This window comes from Ctenopharyngodon idella, chromosome 19, assembly GCF_019924925.1.
Source record: "Ctenopharyngodon idella isolate HZGC_01 chromosome 19, HZGC01, whole genome shotgun sequence".
NCBI lineage: Eukaryota > Metazoa > Chordata > Actinopteri > Cypriniformes > Xenocyprididae > Ctenopharyngodon > Ctenopharyngodon idella.
In genome coordinates this window covers 10,628,317-10,647,181 of record NC_067238.1, presented here as the reverse complement: position 1 = coordinate 10,647,181, position 18,865 = coordinate 10,628,317, and the positions used below count along the sequence as shown (strand labels likewise).

General features: G+C 37.5%; 1 protein-coding gene and 2 long non-coding RNA genes across 7 annotated transcripts in view; 1 reads left to right on the top strand and 2 right to left on the bottom strand.

Moving 5' to 3' along the window:
* LOC127500625 (uncharacterized) overlaps nt 1–16,785 on the top strand; it is a 34,071-nt gene extending 17,286 nt beyond the window's left edge. The window contains exon 3 of the long non-coding RNA XR_007926372.1: nt 16,618–16,785. This is a non-coding gene — a long non-coding RNA (uncharacterized LOC127500625). The remainder of the gene's footprint in view (nt 1–16,617) is intronic.
* Nucleotides 7,086–14,891, bottom strand: LOC127500624 (uncharacterized). 4 transcript variants are annotated; one of them, XR_007926370.1, is made up of 4 exons: nt 14,513–14,891; nt 14,243–14,328; nt 7,794–9,330; nt 7,086–7,693 (listed from the first exon to the last, which is right to left on the bottom strand). It is a non-coding gene; the product is annotated as an uncharacterized LOC127500624 (long non-coding RNA). The 4 variants fall into 4 exon arrangements; XR_007926369.1 differs by having other exon boundaries at nt 7,794–7,923; nt 8,607–9,330; nt 14,243–14,889; XR_007926371.1 differs by having other exon boundaries at nt 14,749–14,763.
* Nucleotides 15,381–17,671, bottom strand: LOC127500621 (interferon-inducible GTPase 5-like). 2 transcript variants are annotated; one of them, XM_051871917.1, is made up of 3 exons: nt 17,319–17,671; nt 16,320–16,888; nt 15,381–16,093 (listed from the first exon to the last, which is right to left on the bottom strand). In XM_051871917.1, the coding sequence occupies exons 2-3, from the start codon at nt 16,885–16,887 to the stop codon at nt 15,465–15,467; spliced, it is 1,197 nt and encodes a 398-aa protein (XP_051727877.1). In that variant the 5' UTR covers nt 16,888; nt 17,319–17,671; the 3' UTR covers nt 15,381–15,464. The 2 variants fall into 2 exon arrangements, with proteins under 2 accessions (XP_051727877.1, XP_051727876.1); XM_051871916.1 differs by having other exon boundaries at nt 17,469–17,668.
* Between the last annotated feature and the right edge of the window lie 1,194 nt (nt 17,672–18,865).

Here is an 18,865-nt window from a genome sequence, read left to right as displayed (position 1 = left end):
TCTTTTAAGTTTTTAAAAACACGCACTTAATCGTATTTTAATCGCAATAATGATATCTGCTTCTCTCGATTGATTACAAATAATCGTCACGATATTGACCCGCTTGTTATTTATTCTGAAAACGTGTTTTTTCTTTGGGATATGCTTGTGGTTGCCAGACGCAAAGTGATTAAATCCCATAAATAGGGCTTTTCCCGAGAGGCAGTATGGGCTATATGCACAGTTACTTCCTGGTTGTCGTTAAGGCTGCTCGGGCATTTCCGGTGAACTGTTAGCTGTTCATTCTGTACTCGCTGTACATCGACACAAAACCATCAGTGGTTGACTTTTTAATGTTGTATTCATATTTTAATGCAGTTATCACATTTACCTAATTTGCCAATAAACCAGTTTTACTGATTGCAATAAAGACGAAACTATTGGGACCATTTAAAAAAAATGCAGTGTCTTAGAAAACACACACGCATTTTTTCCCTCCAGCACTTCAAATGTTATTTTTAATGTGATGACCACAAACATTATTTGTTCATCCTTCTGAGATTGTCCCCATTGTAAAACCGAACGTTTTAAAATGTAGGAAATTCAACATTTGATAGAAAACTCTTATTTAAAAATAAAAAAAGACAATAGTTACCACTATAACCAGCAGGTGGTGGCAGAGTAGCATTTATTTTCGCATATATCAGCCATTTCATCTAATCGTTTTTCAACTAGTTTCGTTTTTGACTAAAAATTAAACTTTATAAAATAACTAGATTTACATTTTGTCAATGTGAAGTACAGTGTTGGGGAGTAGTTAACTACACGTAGCGACGCTACTAGTTTAACTACATTTTTCAGTAGCTTGTCAGTAGTTCAGCTACTTTTAAAACAGTGTAGCTTTTCCAGTAGTTAACTACTTTTTCCAGCAAGTATCGGTGTAGCGCGACCAAAAGCTACAAGCTACATTCCTTTTTGCGTTCTGACTGATGCATTGAAGCAGCACAGCGTCTTACTAGATCACGAACTAAAATCGTGCATTACTGCCATCTATTGTTATATCACGCATCTTGCGACTTCACAGTTCATCGAGAAGAGATCGTCTCATGATTATGTAAAGGACAGGAGCGGGTTTACGCTTCACATGAATCGATTAGTAAAGGTTACGATTACTTTATAAACAAATGATTAAAACGCTGTCTATGTCGAAGGCTTCAAGCACATACAGGTGAATAATAGCCTTTTTAAACTAATTGTCCTGCTTTATTGCAGTCTATATCAAATGTATGAAAACTTTTATTACAGTGGTGACCCGCCATAGTCTAATCTGTCCCGCCATAGTTTTATAATGAACCTTGAAAAGGAGTAAGGAGGAATGCTCAGGTAGCTAGCTTGAAGCCAGTGGGGCTGTCGGTAAAAACAGGTCCAGTCTAGTCACTCAGGTATAGGAGTCTTTATTGCTTATCCAAAGGTATTGTGTGTATATGTGCATGTGTCTGCATGCACGCGTGTGAGCGTGTGGTTTCTACAAAATGAACACAGAGTTCTAGATTAACAAAGGTAAATTACAAAGCAAGTACAAATCTTCCACTGAATTCACAAGTCATATAAACAAGACAGGAGGAAAAATAACAAGCCTGAAACAAACACACTTAGGCCAAACTTAAGTCAAACCAAATCTCCAAATATCAAACAACAGCACTTACATAGTCAATTACGCACACGCAGGAAATCAAAGGAGTAAGAATCAGTCCTCTGCACAGCACAGCCACATGCAACAGAATGGGAAAGCTGTGGGCACAGGTGCAGCTAATAAAGCCTGAGGGAGCCCTAATTGGCCTGAGATTGGTTAGGTGGAGTTTAGGGCTAACAGGGAAATAAATATGCTATAGAGGTGTGTGGCAACCCAACAAACCTAATTCACTGACGCGGTGTTTTGCGTCATTGCATTGGCAAAGCATCCGTCAATTGAACAGAAAACAACATCGCGATATAGCTTAGTGCGCTTATCACATGGCAAAGGCTGATCTAATAAAATAGGTTGCGCGGGTTTCAGAATGTTCACGCAAGAAACGCATGATTCGCGTCTCAAAGCTTCATCACTGCATGTGCTGTGAGTTTAACATGCATTTTTATGTGTATCCAATTTAAATTGCATATATTTTGTTTTTGCATTGGTGCAGGCCCAGTACCAGAATCAAATCACTGAGAGCGCTTCTGAAATCAGTGAGGATGCTATAGCAAAGTGCAGATGTAATGTGTAAGCAACAGCTCCACCATAACAAGAATAGAAATGTACAGTGAGACATTTAAGATTTTTTAAGTCATTCATTTTACAAATAATTGGAATAGACATTGGCGTAATTTGCGGGTGGGACATGTCACCACCACTTTTTGCCAGGTTCGATATTGTCCCCACCACTTTTTGAAACATCTCGCGGCACGGATGTATAGGCTACTAATACAAAAGAAACATTTCTAGATGATTATTCATTCGTTTGTGTTAAATAATAGGCGATCTGTCGCTGGGATGTGTTGTTTTTGAAATCATGTTGAGTGCTCGTTATCGCTGTTATCAGTGGCGCAACAGTGTGCTCTTGGCGCTCGTGCACACTGCGCAGTCTTCACACGGACGAGGGCAGTGTGCTCAGAGATTCAGAGATTCTATTCTTTCCAGTGAAATCACAAAACAAAATACACATAAACGTGTCCCTGCTCTTGATATACAATCACTGATGAACATCTTTGGTTTTAATGAGGAAAAAAAAAAAAAGGGACACAAGGGCGGATTAGAACCCAGTACCTCTGGCATGCTGAACATAAATTCTACCCCTCGTCCGTCAGATCAATTTGATATTAGTCGCGGATCTATTGACTAATGTAAATGCTCTCGGGACTAACAATAGATGTAAGGACGAAACTATCATATAAAACATGAGGTCTATGTCGATAAATTTGGTGCATTTATTATTGTAATGATACAATTACAATACACCCCCCCAATATTTTTCTAGTCTGCACATTGCTTATTATTATTGCATATTTTTGTCCCATGTTATGGTTATGGTAGCAATTTTGAGCGTGAATCCTGCATTTATATGTAGATATCACTTCTGAAACTGCAGAGTACAATTGGTCGTCGGTCCTCTCATAGCATGAAAAACAAAACTTACATTAAAATTCTGATTGTATTATATAAAGCGTGCAAAGAGCGCTTCCTTTATAATCACTAAAAAGTCACAACTCATCTCAATTATAGCTGTCTACACTGCACAATGAGTCTCTTACATCGTGTCTACACTTTGTTAATGAGAGGCTTCACGAGCATGCAAACTCATTGCTGAACAAAAACTCCGGCGTGTCTTCCGGTGATTCTAACTAAGTTAAACACCCCTGATTGGCCATTGCATTCAAGAGATCAACAGTTGTGTCTGTGATTGGCTACGTTGCTCACCGCTGCAAAATCATGTTGTAAATAGAAACATTTGAAGTTCTCCAGAGCGCAAACACAAATACGCACTGGAGCGTTTGTCAAATCTGTTTCGCCAATATGATATTATTACAGTATCAACTGAGGGTGCTCTTGCTTTTGCTTGCGTTTGAGGGTGCTTAGGTGCGTAGAACCGGGCCTGCATTGGTGTGACATTTGTAGCAGTTTTGCACTTTGACAGTTAGGTGTGAGATATAGGCTACATTTGAGTATTGTATCTTTTGATATAGTTTACAAAATAAAACAGTATGCTTTGAAATCATATGTGACGAGTAGGACGGGTGGGAGCCGTGAGGGAACGGCTCGAGGCCGGTGACGCGAGTGATAACGAGCTTCAGCTGCAAGGTGCACCGGCCTTGAGTCTCTCACGGAGGAGCTCCGGAAGCATAAGCGACGACAGTGAAGGACAAGAGAGGACCAGGCCTGGATTTTATGTTATGTTTTATGTTTGTGTGGCCAGCAAACGTCCGTGAGGGTCTGCCGGCATTACTTTCGTTTTGGTATTTGTTTATTTTACATATTAAAGTTTGTTGAATTACACAGAAAGCGAGTACCGTGCTTTCCCTTTGTAATCACGGCAGCTGTCAGTCAGTGCAGCGCAAGATCATGATGTCGACACACTTGTAAAAACACACATTTTATTAAATTTATTCTAAAGTGCACTATAAATATTTAATTTTTGATGGGTTTTTTTCCACACGAAAGTGTGAAAACTGATGGTCGAATTGAATTTAGCCGAGGAGGAACACTGAGGTACTTTTTTATTTATTTATTTTCTATGCTGTTTTACGTTTGACAAAATTTTTAGTTTTACGTTGAACTAAATTAATGCTATGCCTGACTATTTAAGTGACTATATTCTGATTATAAAATAAGTATTACACTACTGATGCTCAACACACCAGCAAATTACATATCACCAGAAGTTTTCGAGCTATCTTATATTATTGCGGAAGTTCTAAAGAACGCTCCGTGCATATAGCCCATTAACATCATGTGACATGGCATCTAACCAAAGCCACTGGAAGGCAAGCCTGCAACCTTTAGCCAAAAAAGTGTAACGGCTAATGCTAACGCTCTGCCTCTGGCGATACGCAGGGAAGGAGACAAGAGGCTGTTTTTTGAATGGATGTCAGTGGATGAGAGGCTTCACTATGCTGATTAAACAGCTTTTGTGGGGAAATAGCTAATCAATTAATTAATCGACAGCCTGTTTGCTAATCTTCAGCATGTTTTACACTAAACAATACTTTCGTTGGGAACTATATATAGATTTTAGCTTGATAAAAATGTATTTTTTTAAGAGAAGGCATACTAGGGAATGTTGCGACTGATGTTACTGCCATTACAGGATAGGCTGAGAGGTGCCGCACGTGATTAAGTTAGCCGTTGCGCTTTCTCCAATGGTAAGAGATACAGACCCTCTCATCTCCCTATAATATACAATCTCTGATCTGACGCAATGGCACATCCGGTGGCACTTCTGGTCTTCATTAGCATGTGTCACATAAAAGATGTGACACATGCCAGTGGATAGTGGCATGTGCCACTGACAATAGCTGTGTCTCATTTCATTTAATTTCGAAGGCTGCATCCTAGTTGTGCAGCCTTCGAAATTAAATGAAATGCGACACAACTACTGTGTCGCGGTCTCGCGGACCATGTCGCCGTATGTTGTGACGCCTGCAGGAGTGACTGACAGATTGAGCAGCTATACTGACGTAATTGCTCAAAATCCTAAATAAATAGTATAACTTAGAGACATATGTTTTTTTTTTTTAAATCCAATTAAACGTATTAAAGTCGGTCATATTTTTTCAAACATGTCAGGTTTGTGGAAAAAATACTATAGTAAATAAATATAGTAAAGTACTTGAATTAATTTGTTGTGGTAATTCTATAGTTGCTGTGGTAAAATAACAACTATAGTAATGTAAACAAATTACCCAATACTGTACTAAGTTTTCTGCAACTATAGGGTATATTATACTAAAATACACTAGTAAAAACTAAAGTATACTACAGTATTTATTACAGTTTATCAGTTCACTATATTTTGATACTGCTGTATTTTTTTGAGCACAAAAAATGCCCGTAATTGAAAACACAAGGAATAAATCATGGGTCACTACGTATACCGCATTAACAGCCGCGTTTTTGAATGATGCTACAAGCACGCCGGTAGGTGCCAGTATAAGTAGGCTAAGTGTATATTGGTCAGCACAAGATAAACCTTACGAAAATTAACTATGGTTTTACTATGGTAAAACCACTGGAACATGTCACAAGTTTTACTGGCACGTGCCACTATCCACTGGCATATTGTACGGTATTCTGTGCCACCTCCAGTAGCCTATAGTGACACATGCTGCTGGCTGTCCATTATGTAGATGTTGTGACATATGCACTTAATGGCATAATGACATTTAATTAATACGTTGCTTTCATACATGGGATTTTTTTTATATCCATTAATTTTTACATCAACCATTAGGTTACGGCTTATGTTTAAAACTGTGGCCTGTTATATGTATTTATATTTACTTTTTTAGTTTTGACATTGTATTTAACTACATATTATAAATATGTATTTTTTTTTTTTTTATAATAATCTTTCTAATTAAAGTGGTACCAACCACAAATTGACATTATACCACTATACCAATAACTGTCAGGTATTTTATATAATTTTAAATTAGCATGAGAGAAAATGCCACAAACCATTACAAAGTGACACTTACCATTGTGAAATGAATTGTGAAAACTGGCACCATTCAAGAAGTGTGCTGGGCCTTGACACTAGCTCTTATACCTGTCACTCATATAAAAGATATGAGTGACAGGTTTAATTCATCTATCTGTAAATATCTTGATATTGATTAAACTTTCTCATTTTGTGGTCTTGTTGAAGAAACAGCTGCCCATTAATTTTGTGATTGTAGTACAACTAATATATTTTGGGTTTATTTTTTGTTACGAAAACCCAAATTCGCGTGAATATGTTGTTAATTTCTTTATTTTATATGCAAAAATGTTCATCCACACTCAAAAGTGGCATAAATCTCCTTTATGTTCTCCTCTTTTTCTTGTTGAATTAGCTCTAATTTAATCCCTCAGGCTTATAAATAAACAAACAAACAAAGAATACTTTTTATGCATTATGATGATGTATTCAAAAATATTTAACCTCATCATCATGCTTTTTGTCTGTGTATATAATCTCAAACTATGATGTATACAAACCCATATTTATGTTTTTTTTTTTTTTTGTCATTATTATTGTTCATTGTTAAAGATACAACCATGGTATTTTCCCTGATCTTGTATGTAATTATAGGTCCTGCAATAAAAATAAAGATATGAGCAACAGGTGCACTAACACCTCACAGCACCAGTAACTCGACAACCCTACCTAGTACAGATTTCCTCAGTGTTAGCAATGTCTGCACAAAGACGTCAGACAGCTGCTCAAAGATCTCGCCTTTGAAGACTGATTTTATACTCAAAAAAATGTAAGTATAAACTACTTAAAAATTAAGATTACCCCAGAATGAATTGCTTTGCTAGCACACCCCAACACTTACACACAATAATAATGATAAATGCTGACCAAAACTTTTCATTTTACTTCTTTAGTAAAACAAGCTAAATGTAATGTTTTATCATATGACATAGCTGTGCATGAATACACACTAGACAAATACAGCTGATGTGAATACATCTCAATTTACAGTCAAGCAATGAATTAATGCATGAAGTAATAAAATATATATATATAAATTTACTGATAATAATAGCATAATTAATAAAAAAAAAGTAAAAGAATTAATAAAAGTAACAATGACAATAAATAAATGCGTATACAAGTAAATAACACATGAAACAAAGCTTTATTCAAACTTATTGTTCTAACAATCATGTATTTGCAGGCGGTGATCCCCACATCCTACTGCCATCTCATTACAGCTGTGCCCATTCTGCAGCTTTATTTTGATGAAGCAGCTGACCACCGTGAACACCTTCACCTGTCTTTGCCATCCATCATGTCCCTCACTGCTGCTCTTCTCAATGGGGACATCGTTGATCCAGAGGATGAGGAAGATGATGATGATGGACCCCTGAACCCCACAACCTTGAAGCAAGAATGGGAGAAGATGTGCGGGACAATCTGACTGCTGCTGTGTCTGCTCCAAACATTTGTGTGCTCTCCATGAGCAAGACTACCTGTAAAACATTTAAACTGATTAAAATGTTTTACAATTCATTCATGTCAGCATTATTTCTTGCCATATTTCATTTCATATTTTTGTTATAGCTTCATCACTTTTGTGGTGTAGTGGGCTAAATCACTGAGCTGGTAAGCAGAAGGTTGCTGGTTCGATCTCCACAGTCGTCACCACCAGTGTGTCCTTGATCAAGACACTTCACTCCAGGTTGGTCCATGGGGATCTTCCCTGTAATAAGAGCACTGTAAGTCACTTTGGATAACAGCATCTGCCAAATGTAAATTTGATTTTTGTAAATCCTTTTTTGTTAGTGTCTTGGTCACAAACACTCAATAAAGCTGCTTATTTCTTACTTTTTCAAGGTACTACTATAATATAAATGCATACATACATTTCATACAATTTCTATTTGGGGGCATAAAGGTTTAGTTCACACAAACATGTAAATTCAGTCATTATTTACTCACCTTCATGCTGTGTTCATTTTTTTTTTTTTTTTTTTTTTTTTCAGAACACAAAAGGTGAGTTTGTCCTGCTGGTTCATGCTGTTCATACAATATCAGTCAATGGAACCTGACTTCCAGAAGCTTCATGACATTATTTTATGATGCTTTTGAAGCTTATGAAAGTTGGGCTCCATAGTATGAACAGAAACCAGCAAAACAAACTTGGATTTTCCTGTCAGATGTTAAATAAACATTTAGTAAGCATGTATATGGTTTAGAATTCATGTAAATCCACTTTGGAGACGAACGTATGTTTACTGAAGCTCCCGTTATCTGTACATAATAAAACGTGTTTTTACAGCAAAATCACAACTATACTATACTGTCTAGCGTCTTTACACCTTCAACACTTCAACAGTTTACTCTACAAATGCGATTTTAACACAAGGAACCGTGTTTACTCACATTTGAAAGCATCCGCGTCGCTTTTCTCCTCCTTTTTCGATTATGACGTATCCTCTCCCGTGGCCTCCTGGGACAGAAAAGTATCCATCGAGGAACACTTCAGAATCTGGGCGGAAGCAGTAGGACATCCGGGAACTTCTCGCCTACTGAGGTTTCGGACATACTTATTCGCTCTCCTACTGCTTTTCCCCTACTATATAGTAGAGAAGTAGGCGGTTTCGGACGCACTTTAAGTAGATGCATGTCTGAATCTCGCGAGAATCAGACATCACCCAGGTAATTCTCGCCTACTCTTTTTTGAATACTAAGGATTCTGACATACTCATTCTCTCGCCTACTGCTTTTCGATATCGATTCTTAACGCGGATTTAAGAATCGATATCGGTTCGTAAAAATGAGAATCGATTAAAATCGAGAAATCGATATTTTTTACCCAGCCCTACTAAATTATGTTTTTGGAAAATGTAAAAATGCAGAAAGTTTTCTGTGATGGGTAGGTTTAGGGGTAGCTTTAGGGTTGGGGATAAAAAAAATAATAATTTCATAAAATCATTATGTGTATGTAAAGTCCCCATAAAACATGAAAACACAATGTGTGTGAATGTGTGTGTGTGTTTTGGTACCTGGTATTAGTGCATCTTTTCTGCAGTCATACAGCATACCCAGTTGGAAGGGTCTCCCCAAAGCAGCAGTTTCAATTACATTCACTCCTACTGAATCCATTCTGAAGACAAAGCAAAAGAACGAGAGAATATGACCAGTTATCAAATCATGTCAAAACATCAGAGGTAAAAGAACTGTATAACGGTAGCACTCATAACATCATATTTCTTTTAATGTATAGAGTTCCATATATGCATCATTGCCACAAATTAATGCCTTGGTTACAATACCACCTATACTGTTAAAAAAAGTTCAGTTGCTGCCTTAAAATTTTAAGTACAGTCAACTTGGCTGTATAAGCCATTTCAACTTAAATTATATTAAACTGACTTAAAAAAAAAAAAAAAAAATTGTATAACTTATATAAAAAAGTTGAAATTGCTGAACTTATTTTGATGAGTTAAACTAATGTAAAAACATGTTGTCATGATAACAATGACAACATTTTACATATTAGCATAAAGTCAAGCTTGGTGTCCTTATATTCTATGGTGTATAGAGTCCAGTGACTCCAGTCTAAAGTCATTATATTATGATGACAGTTCCACCTTTCAAAGATGAAATCTGTGCATAACATTTTAAATAATTAGAAATTAATTTAAAAAATAAATAAATAAATTTGTCTATTTGAATCATGCTTTGTGCAGTGTACATGACATCATTAATATGCTCAGTCAACCCATAATTGTTTATTACAGCTATAATGTATTTATATTTGTATTTTATTCCATATTTGAGAACACCTTTACAGCAAGAAACAGTAAACCATATAATTTTTATAGACAATTTAATGTCTTTGCTGTTCTTTGTTGAAACAGAAGATTAATTTAACTTTGCTTAGTCTTCAGATTCAATATGTAAAATATAAAAAAATAAATAAATAAGCTGAAAGGAGCAAGATCCACCTAAGGAACACTTTCACTGCCATTAATCACCATAGTAACAAGAGTCAGAGGCACGGATGGAGTGGCTTTACTAGGACTGGAGAATTTGTATTATGTTTGCATCAGTATGCTAGTATACAGTACCACTGATTATAGCTCTATCCCAATTCAGAGGCCACATTCGAAGGCCAATTGCGTTACAGCGGCGCAATGAAGGCTGTCCCAAATCAAAGGCTCTTTCAAATGCGGCCTCCAAATGCGTCCTTAGCTTCCCATGAAATGAAGGATACAACAGATGGATCCTTCGCAGCCTTGCCTCCCAAATGGCACCCTTAACCCTCACGGTCTTCCTCCGAGTCCACACTTTCGTGGCGTAATGCCGCTTTGACTGCCAGGTAGAAGTAAAGGGGGCCCTCGCAAGCACCCTTCTGAAAGCTAAAATGACAAATGGGACACCCTACGGTCTTGTGGACTTAACGGACACTCACACACAGTGGCTATTGTAAGTGCACATGAAGTGTACCATTTGGGACAGGGCCTATTTCTTTTCAGGAACATGCACACCACAAGAATACAGCCTGGAGCACCCTCCAGTGGCAAACGGGTAAGGTTGGCTATGTTGGCTATAGGCTATGTCCCAATTCAAAGGCTGCATCCTTCTAAGGACTCTGACTTCAAAGACCACGGCTTCGAAGGCCATGAAGGTCGGACTGAGCGTTGTTAAAGGGTTAGTTCGCCCAAAAATGAAAATTCTGTCATTAATTACTCATTGTTGTTCCACACCTGTAAGACCTTCGTTCATCTTCGGAACACAAATTAAGATATTTTTGAGGAAATCCGAGAGGTATATGAATCGCCATAGACAGCAATGTAATCAACACTTTCAAGATCCAGAAAGGTACTAAACACATCATTAAAACAGTCCATGTGACTAAAGTGGTTCAACCTTAATTTTATAAAGTGACGAGAATACTTTTTTAAATAAGGACTTTATTCAACAATATCTTTATTCAACAATATTATAGGTGTAAAGAGTACCTGAAAACCATACTTGAGTAAAAGTACAGATACCTTACATCGAAAATGACTCCATTACACGTTACAAGTCACCAATTCAAATATGACTTGAGTAAAAGTCTTAAAGTATCTGATTTTAACAGTACTTAAGTATTTTACTCATGCTGAATGTAGGCTCAAAGATGCACTAGTCCTGAACACCTGAGAGGCATGCCGGTGAAAATAAGAAGCAATTAATTTGTAAGATGAGAAATCATGTTTATTTTGAACACCTCAATATTGCAATAAATCAAGGTCGACACAACAACCTTTTAAATGTCTACAAACTCTCAAGTCTCAGTTCAGCTCAAGTGCACAAAAAGGCCAAAAGTAAACCAATATCCGTCAAAAAGGTCTCGTCAATATAGCGGATAAATAAAATAGTGTTAAGTAAAATTAAATAGTCTAAGTCTACTTGCACTTGATGTGCTGGTTTCATCCTCATCACCAGCTGCAGTCATAACCTCATCTCCTAAATCAAACACCTGCGATTCAGCAACTACCTGCTAATACACTTGCATTCACGTAAAGTAGCCTTGCTGACAAGTTTGGGTGAGTTAAGGCAAAACGCACAAGTACCTTCAATGTCCTTAGATGGCAGTATCGCTTCTTTATATCAGAAACAAAACGCTGCAGAAAAAGTTAGGTGCCATGCAAAATGTGTAATGTGTAATTGCATTACTCATCACAAATGTACTGGAGTAAAAAGTACATTTACTTGCTCAAAAATGCAGTCAAGTAGAGAGTAAAACTTGCTAATATCTTTGATACTCAGTACAATTACAAAGTAGCCAAAAAGATACTTAAGTACAGTAACTAATTACATTTACTCATATACTTTACACCTCTGCTACATCAGAACGCTGACTCATTATTGGCCGGCTCTTGCGTCAGCATCACACGCAAGCGTCGTGCTGCTCACGTGATCAGCTTTGGCCAATACTGAGCATTCGGATGTAAACACGGAAGCCTTCACTGTGCTTACTGCATCACCTGCGTAAGGATAATGACAGGGAAGAGAAGAGACTGTTGAATAAATTTGTTATTTTTGTTTTGTTTTTGCGCACAAAAAGTATTCTCGTCGCTTCATAACATTAAGGTTGAACCACTGCAGTCATGTCGATGTCTTTAGTACCTTTCTGGACCTTGAAAGTGTTGATTACATTGCTATCTATGGACAAGTCATATACCTCTCGGATTTCATCAAAAATATCTTAATTTGTGTTCCGAAGATGAACGAAGGTCTTACGGGTGTGGAACGACATGAGGGTGAGTAATTAATGACAGAATTTTCATTTTTGTGTGAACTACCCCTTTAAATGGGATGGTCCAGCCTACTGAGGACTGTTCTTGTCACATAGCAACTGTGACAGCTGCCGTTGAATGACTAACTTTTGTACTGGACTTTTTTGAATGTTATATTAAACTGAAAACAAAACAAAACAGGGTTCACAAACTGTCTAAATATGTTCACCATGTCCATTTCTGTATATAATAAAGAGTATAAACTATATATAATCGCATCATAGTGAGATATGTCAAATTTTTGAACCGCTTTAACGGTTGAACCAATGTGAAATTCAGCAATTTCTCTCAAAAAGATCCAGTTGTCACTGGTGCGCAATTAATTCTAGGATAGGCAAGGCTGCGAAGGATCCAACTATTGTATCCTTCATTTCACGGGAAACAAAGGACGCATGGAGGATGCATTTGAAGGAGCCTTCGAATTGAGACAGCCTTTGTCGTGCCGCTGTGGCGCAATCGGCCTTCGAAGGATGCAGCCTCTGAATTGGGACGCAGCTAAGGTGTTCCAAAAAGGCCACATAGGAGACTTTCCCTGCACCCCATACATTAATTTGATTCTGAATTTATGTATGACCTTTGCTATCATCCCCAAAACAGAAATCCTGTGTAAAACTTCTCTTAATAATCAGTATACAATGCTTGTAAATTGTTCTAAATTATTTGTGACTATGTTTTGTGTGCATGGCACAATAGACCAAGAATCACATATTCTAGGGCGTCTGTATAAGATGAAACTAATTTGGTTCAGTTTTTTAAATTTTGTACAGAAGACACAAGAAGAACAACACTCATTAAAAAGACAAGACACTTTCCCTTTTGCTATTTTAAAATCCCATCTGTAATAAGTGGCAGAGGAAAGTAAATAATTACAAACATTGTTGCAGACCAGGTTCATAACAATAGTGTTCCCTGGTGGAAGTGGCCTCTTTTAGCAGGATAATGAAGCCTGCCACACTGCACACAATGTTCAGGAATGGTTTGAGGAACATGACAAAGAGTTCAGATTCACCAGATCTCAATCCAATTGAGCATCGGTGGGATGTGCTGGACCAATAAGTTTGATCCTCGGCAGCTCCACCTCGTAATCTACAGGACTTGGAGGATCTGCTGCTAATGTCTTGGTGCCAGATACTGCAGGACACCTTCAGGGGTCTTGTAGAGTCCACGCCTTGGCAGGTCGGCGCTGTTTTGACAGCGTGCGAAGGACCAACAGCTTTTTAGGCAGGTGGTCATAATGTTTGGTCATCAGAGTATTTTTTGTTTGGTTTGTTGTTCATTTATCTTTTTATTATCATTTCTAGGTTCATATGCATCTTCTCCCAAATACAAGTATGCACCTCATGTATAGGCTAAATTATGTTATGGTTTAAATTCTAATATCTGAACGGTTTTACATGCGCATTTCAGCAGAAACTCCCGATAATAACAGATAATTTTGTGACCAAGATGTGCATAAAACCTTACTTTTTTGCATTAATTTTAAGTTTTGTAAAATGATTTGCCCTGCCCACTTTAACAAACGACAATATCAGTTGATTTATGGCAGTTATTACTGTGACAATAAACAGCTGATTGTTAATAGCTGATATTAAATCTTAACATTTTACACTTCAGCGTTATCTGGCCCATTGTACTTTTACCCTATTCAAAATATTGGGATGTAATAGCGCTTCTGGAGTTACATTACATTTAATCTGACTAAAAATGAATACCATAGAAAGACCTTACCTTTTTCAGTCTCACTTTTGAGTTTCCGACTCCGAGGACGAGACGCAAGAATAGAAGCGCCGTAGTTTTAGTGTTAGATTTGTTTGCTAAAAGAAGAAAAAAAATTCTCACAAATGCCTTTCACAGCGTTTAAATAGGTTTTAAATACAATTTACATTCGATAATCGTTTCTGTCGGCTCACACTTCTGTGTACAGGCCTAACTAAATGAGATTGCTGTCAACTGTAAATATACATTGCAATAGAGACAAGTAGGCTGCATCATTCTAACCAAATTCTTCTTAGCAGTCAGTCCACACAGCAAGAATATTGAAATGAAAAACTACTTGCGCAAAAATAAACGTTTCCAGGAACAAGGAAAACTGAACAACAGCGGAGCGAGATCCATACAAAAACACTTTCACTTTTACAGCTATAAATAACCACAGTGACGAGACACGTAGTCCTATTTATTCCGAATTTGCTATTCCATTTGCTGACATCTGCGCATGATCAACATTTACTAACCAAAACGCAACTAATCAGAAAGGCTTGAGTACGACTTGTCTCTGTTTGCGTGCGCTCTCTCTCTTATTTTTTTTATTTGCGAGACGAACATTTCTCTGCAAAACCCAGTTCACGCGCGTGCGAAATGCCCTTTTGCGCGCTCAAAATATGATCATGCACGCGCAGAATTGTGGTAGAAACGTAACCACATACATTAACAAATAGCAAAGCTTCGTGAGCGTAAGAATTGTATTTTCACGATTTGTGCGACGCTTCTCTATACGACATTCTTATTAAGGTATTCCTTGTGGGACTTAAGGGATTTGTCAAAATCAATGTTCAGTCAGCGTACATTTGATGATTAATATATGAGGATTTCCAATGAGAATTCAGTTTAATAAGCGGTCTTTCATGGTTGTGGAAAGGGTACGCAACTCAATGTATCTTTCCAAATGAAAATGATGGTAAAATAGTAAAATGTGTAGAGGGACCAGTTTGCAGTGGAGAATGTATGTAGATTTGTGTATCATGAGTAGGCTATATAGGCCAGTGGATATAAAAAGTCTACAAACCCCTGTTAAAACAGCTGTTTGTTTGTTTTTTGTGATGGAAAAAAATGAAACAGATCATTAGAAGTTTTGCACCATGTCATGTCAGTTGATTTCTTTTTTTATTTGTAAACATCCTAATAGTATAAATTCTGTTGAATAGACCATTAAACCTGTCACATTTTACATTTACACTTCAGTCTCCAGTGAAGCCATTAGCAGATTTCTGGCATCTTCTGCTATGTCATTCAGAGCTCTCTTCAGCATTATTGAGACTGTCATATAGGACATTCCTCCTGCCACCACAGAGCCGATAATAGGTATGACACTTATAACATACTCAACTACATCTTCAGCCACAGTCAGGGATGCAGCACCCAGTAAAGTTAATATTGAAGCTGGGTTTATCCCAAAACGCAGAGGAGACTTCATCTGACTCTTCAGTTCTTCTATGCTCTGACCAGATTTCTCACAGAGCATCTGTAGGGATGTATCATCCAGACCAAACGCACTGTAGTACATTTCTGTCTGTTGTTTAACAATAGCTAAATCCACAGCAAATGAAAGACCAGGAAGAGGAACTGTAGCCACACAAGCAGACAGGAAGGCTACTTTTGCAATGTTGTCCTCAAACACTTTCTTCTTTTTCTCATTAATCTTGTGTGTAATATTTGGCAAAGCCAACATCAGCACACGTCTCTTATGCTGTGGAAGCTCTTTCTCCATCCTCTCCTGCAGCTGATTTAAATCATACTTGCCGAGCTCCCAACCAGAGATCAGGAAGACAACAGGATCCTCTATACCAATCTTTTTCAGACCTAGCAGAATTAAAAAGGCATAAAGCAGTATTACAGATTACATAATTATGTGTTTTGTCAAATTATTTTTATGTCATTATATAGGCTATTTATAGTGTATTATTTACAGCATATTTTTATATACAAATTTAGAAAATATTTTTACTTAGTGTGCAGCATAATATTAAAGACAATGTGATCTGTTTTCTAGCCAAAATATTGTCATGTCATTAATTGGATAACTAACCATTTTCACAATCCTCTCGGATGGTATCCAGTGTCTTTCTCAGGTCAAAGTTCTTCTTCCTCTTCTCAGCAGTAATGGTTGAGTCAATCTTAGAACGAACAAAATAAAACTTTTTCCCCATGTTCTTTATCTCTTTGGCCAGCTGAGTGTGGCATTCTCTGAACCGATCCGAAGCAATGATGATGAAAAAATCATAGCGTTCAAACTGAACCAGTTCAAGATACTCATTGGCTTTGAAGTTTGGTGTTCCGATGCCAGGAAGATCCCACACTTTCACATTTTTGTACTTAGGGTGAAGGTAAACTTCAGCCTCCATAGTGGTTTCTACTGGGCCAGTTTTAGCAGAGCCTTCGTCTTCATCCCCTAAACCCCTGAATGCATTGACAAACGTGGACTTTCCAGAACCTGACTCTCCCGTCACACCAATGTTAAGTTCTACAAGATCTTGCTGTTTGAGGTATTCTTTGATCGTGTTTATCGCTGATGGGAGATCCTGAGTAGATATGGATTCTTTAAGATCTTCCAGGTCCTCCTGAGTTATTATACAGTAATCTTCAAACATATCCATCCTAAAAAAGATTTGTCAAAAGTGTTGACTAAAAAAAACTTTAGGAAATATGTAAAAACAGTTTATGCCCTAATTAAATGTCTCCAGTACCTTTCTGAACTGGAACAATTTAGCTGAAACTCAACAGTCATTTACTTTGCATTTCATATTTTGTCCTACAAAGAAAATCCAGACATGGATCCGTTCCTTAATCTAACCTTTATATTTCAGAGCACAAGATGCAAGAAGTGCTGTTGTTTCCTTCACAAATATGAAATTTACCGATGTGAGAATTCATTCAATACACCTGAATTACTAATAATGTAAAGCCTAACTGATTCATCTGGCATTTTAAATATTACATTTGATTGCTAAAAGAAACTTGCATTCTAGCACATATATTTCATATGACAATATTGCTAGACACTTGATATAAATAAATTTATACATACTTGATAAATGTTTGTATTTTGCTGCCTCACACTAGTCATGTATATGATGACGACAGACCAGAAATTCTGACCATTTCAGTTCACAACATGAAAGTGATTGCTGTTAACTTAGGCTGACGATCATTGCAATGGCGACTGTATGTTTCTTACCAAATTTTTCCGTGCAATTCACAGAGCAAGGCTTGAACCCTTTGTTTGCGCAAAGCGACTTTTCCACAGTAATTTCACTTTCACCGCCACTGAGAAAGGCAGAGGCTTGTAAATACTTGTCAGAGCTATAGGACTAGGCTATATATGGCCAGATTCCATTGGTTCATATCCGCGCATAAACACCACGTCCACGAGCGACGCAACGCGACACAATTCGTCACAAATCACAGCTAACCAATCAGAAATGTGTTCAGTTGTCTCACTCGCAACACGATGCACAGATTTTAAGTGCGTATAACAAAAAACACATAACTTGCACATTCACGATTTTTGCGACGCTTGTCCAGATTGCATCCTTATTATGGTAGGCTATTACTTGTGGAACTTGGGGGATTTGTCATATAATATCAATGCTTCTCAACTTTCACTGTCAATAATGCGTCTAGGCGTCTTGAAAATGCCATAACTTTCCACCAGAGGTCTCTGTCGCATCACTGGTTTTAAATGATGAACGTCACGTCAGAACACTTTTGATGTCTTATTTGCTTTTTTCCCCCTCAGAGATGTCTGAGAAAGTGCGCGCGCAGCACTGGAGTATTAGCAGGCTCAGGTGGTATTCTATGCATTTACAGCAAAGATGACACAATGACCTTTACTGAAAAGCTTCTGTTAAATGGAGAGTCTGTTAGTAAATTAGTGTGAGGGAGGAGAAATGGGGTCATAGCCTGTGACTACCTCGTTGAAAGATAATTGTGGAACAGATGTGACCGTTTTATTGAAGATAAAGATCATTGTGAGATCTGGATCTATTCGCATGACATATAGGCTGTATTTGCTGCTTGCTTTATGCACTGCCCTCAGATAACGTAGAAACTAAAGAAACCAGGTTACATGAAACAAATTGTTTCTGAAGAGCATTTTTTTAAGCCTAAAGTGGGCCGTCGCCATATTGGCAGCGCGTCACTCCTGGATAACTGAAAATGGGCAAAGAGTGCGGGACGTGGTTGGAACTGAGGTGCCTGGTTGCTGAAACGATGCCCGCCTAGCGTGACATGACCAAGTTAGCTCAGGCTAAGGAGCTATCTATCTATTTTAGATAGTATCTAAAATATTAATAAAGATAACAGGTTATATCATTTAAAAGTTCTAGGGTTTACTGTCAATCTACAGTGCCTGTTTTACGATATAGATGCTCCAGCAACAGTAATATTGTAATTTGTGTCAGGTGAGCAATTGACAACACACAAAATCAAAACCGGACTTCATACCTTTGTAATGAAATAGCGATCACGAGATGAATCCAATCCGTCGTACTTGGGTAAAATGTCCATGAGTGTCCATTGAAAAATATCCAACAGCACTTTTTGGCCACAAAAGCGTTAAATCCATGAAATATT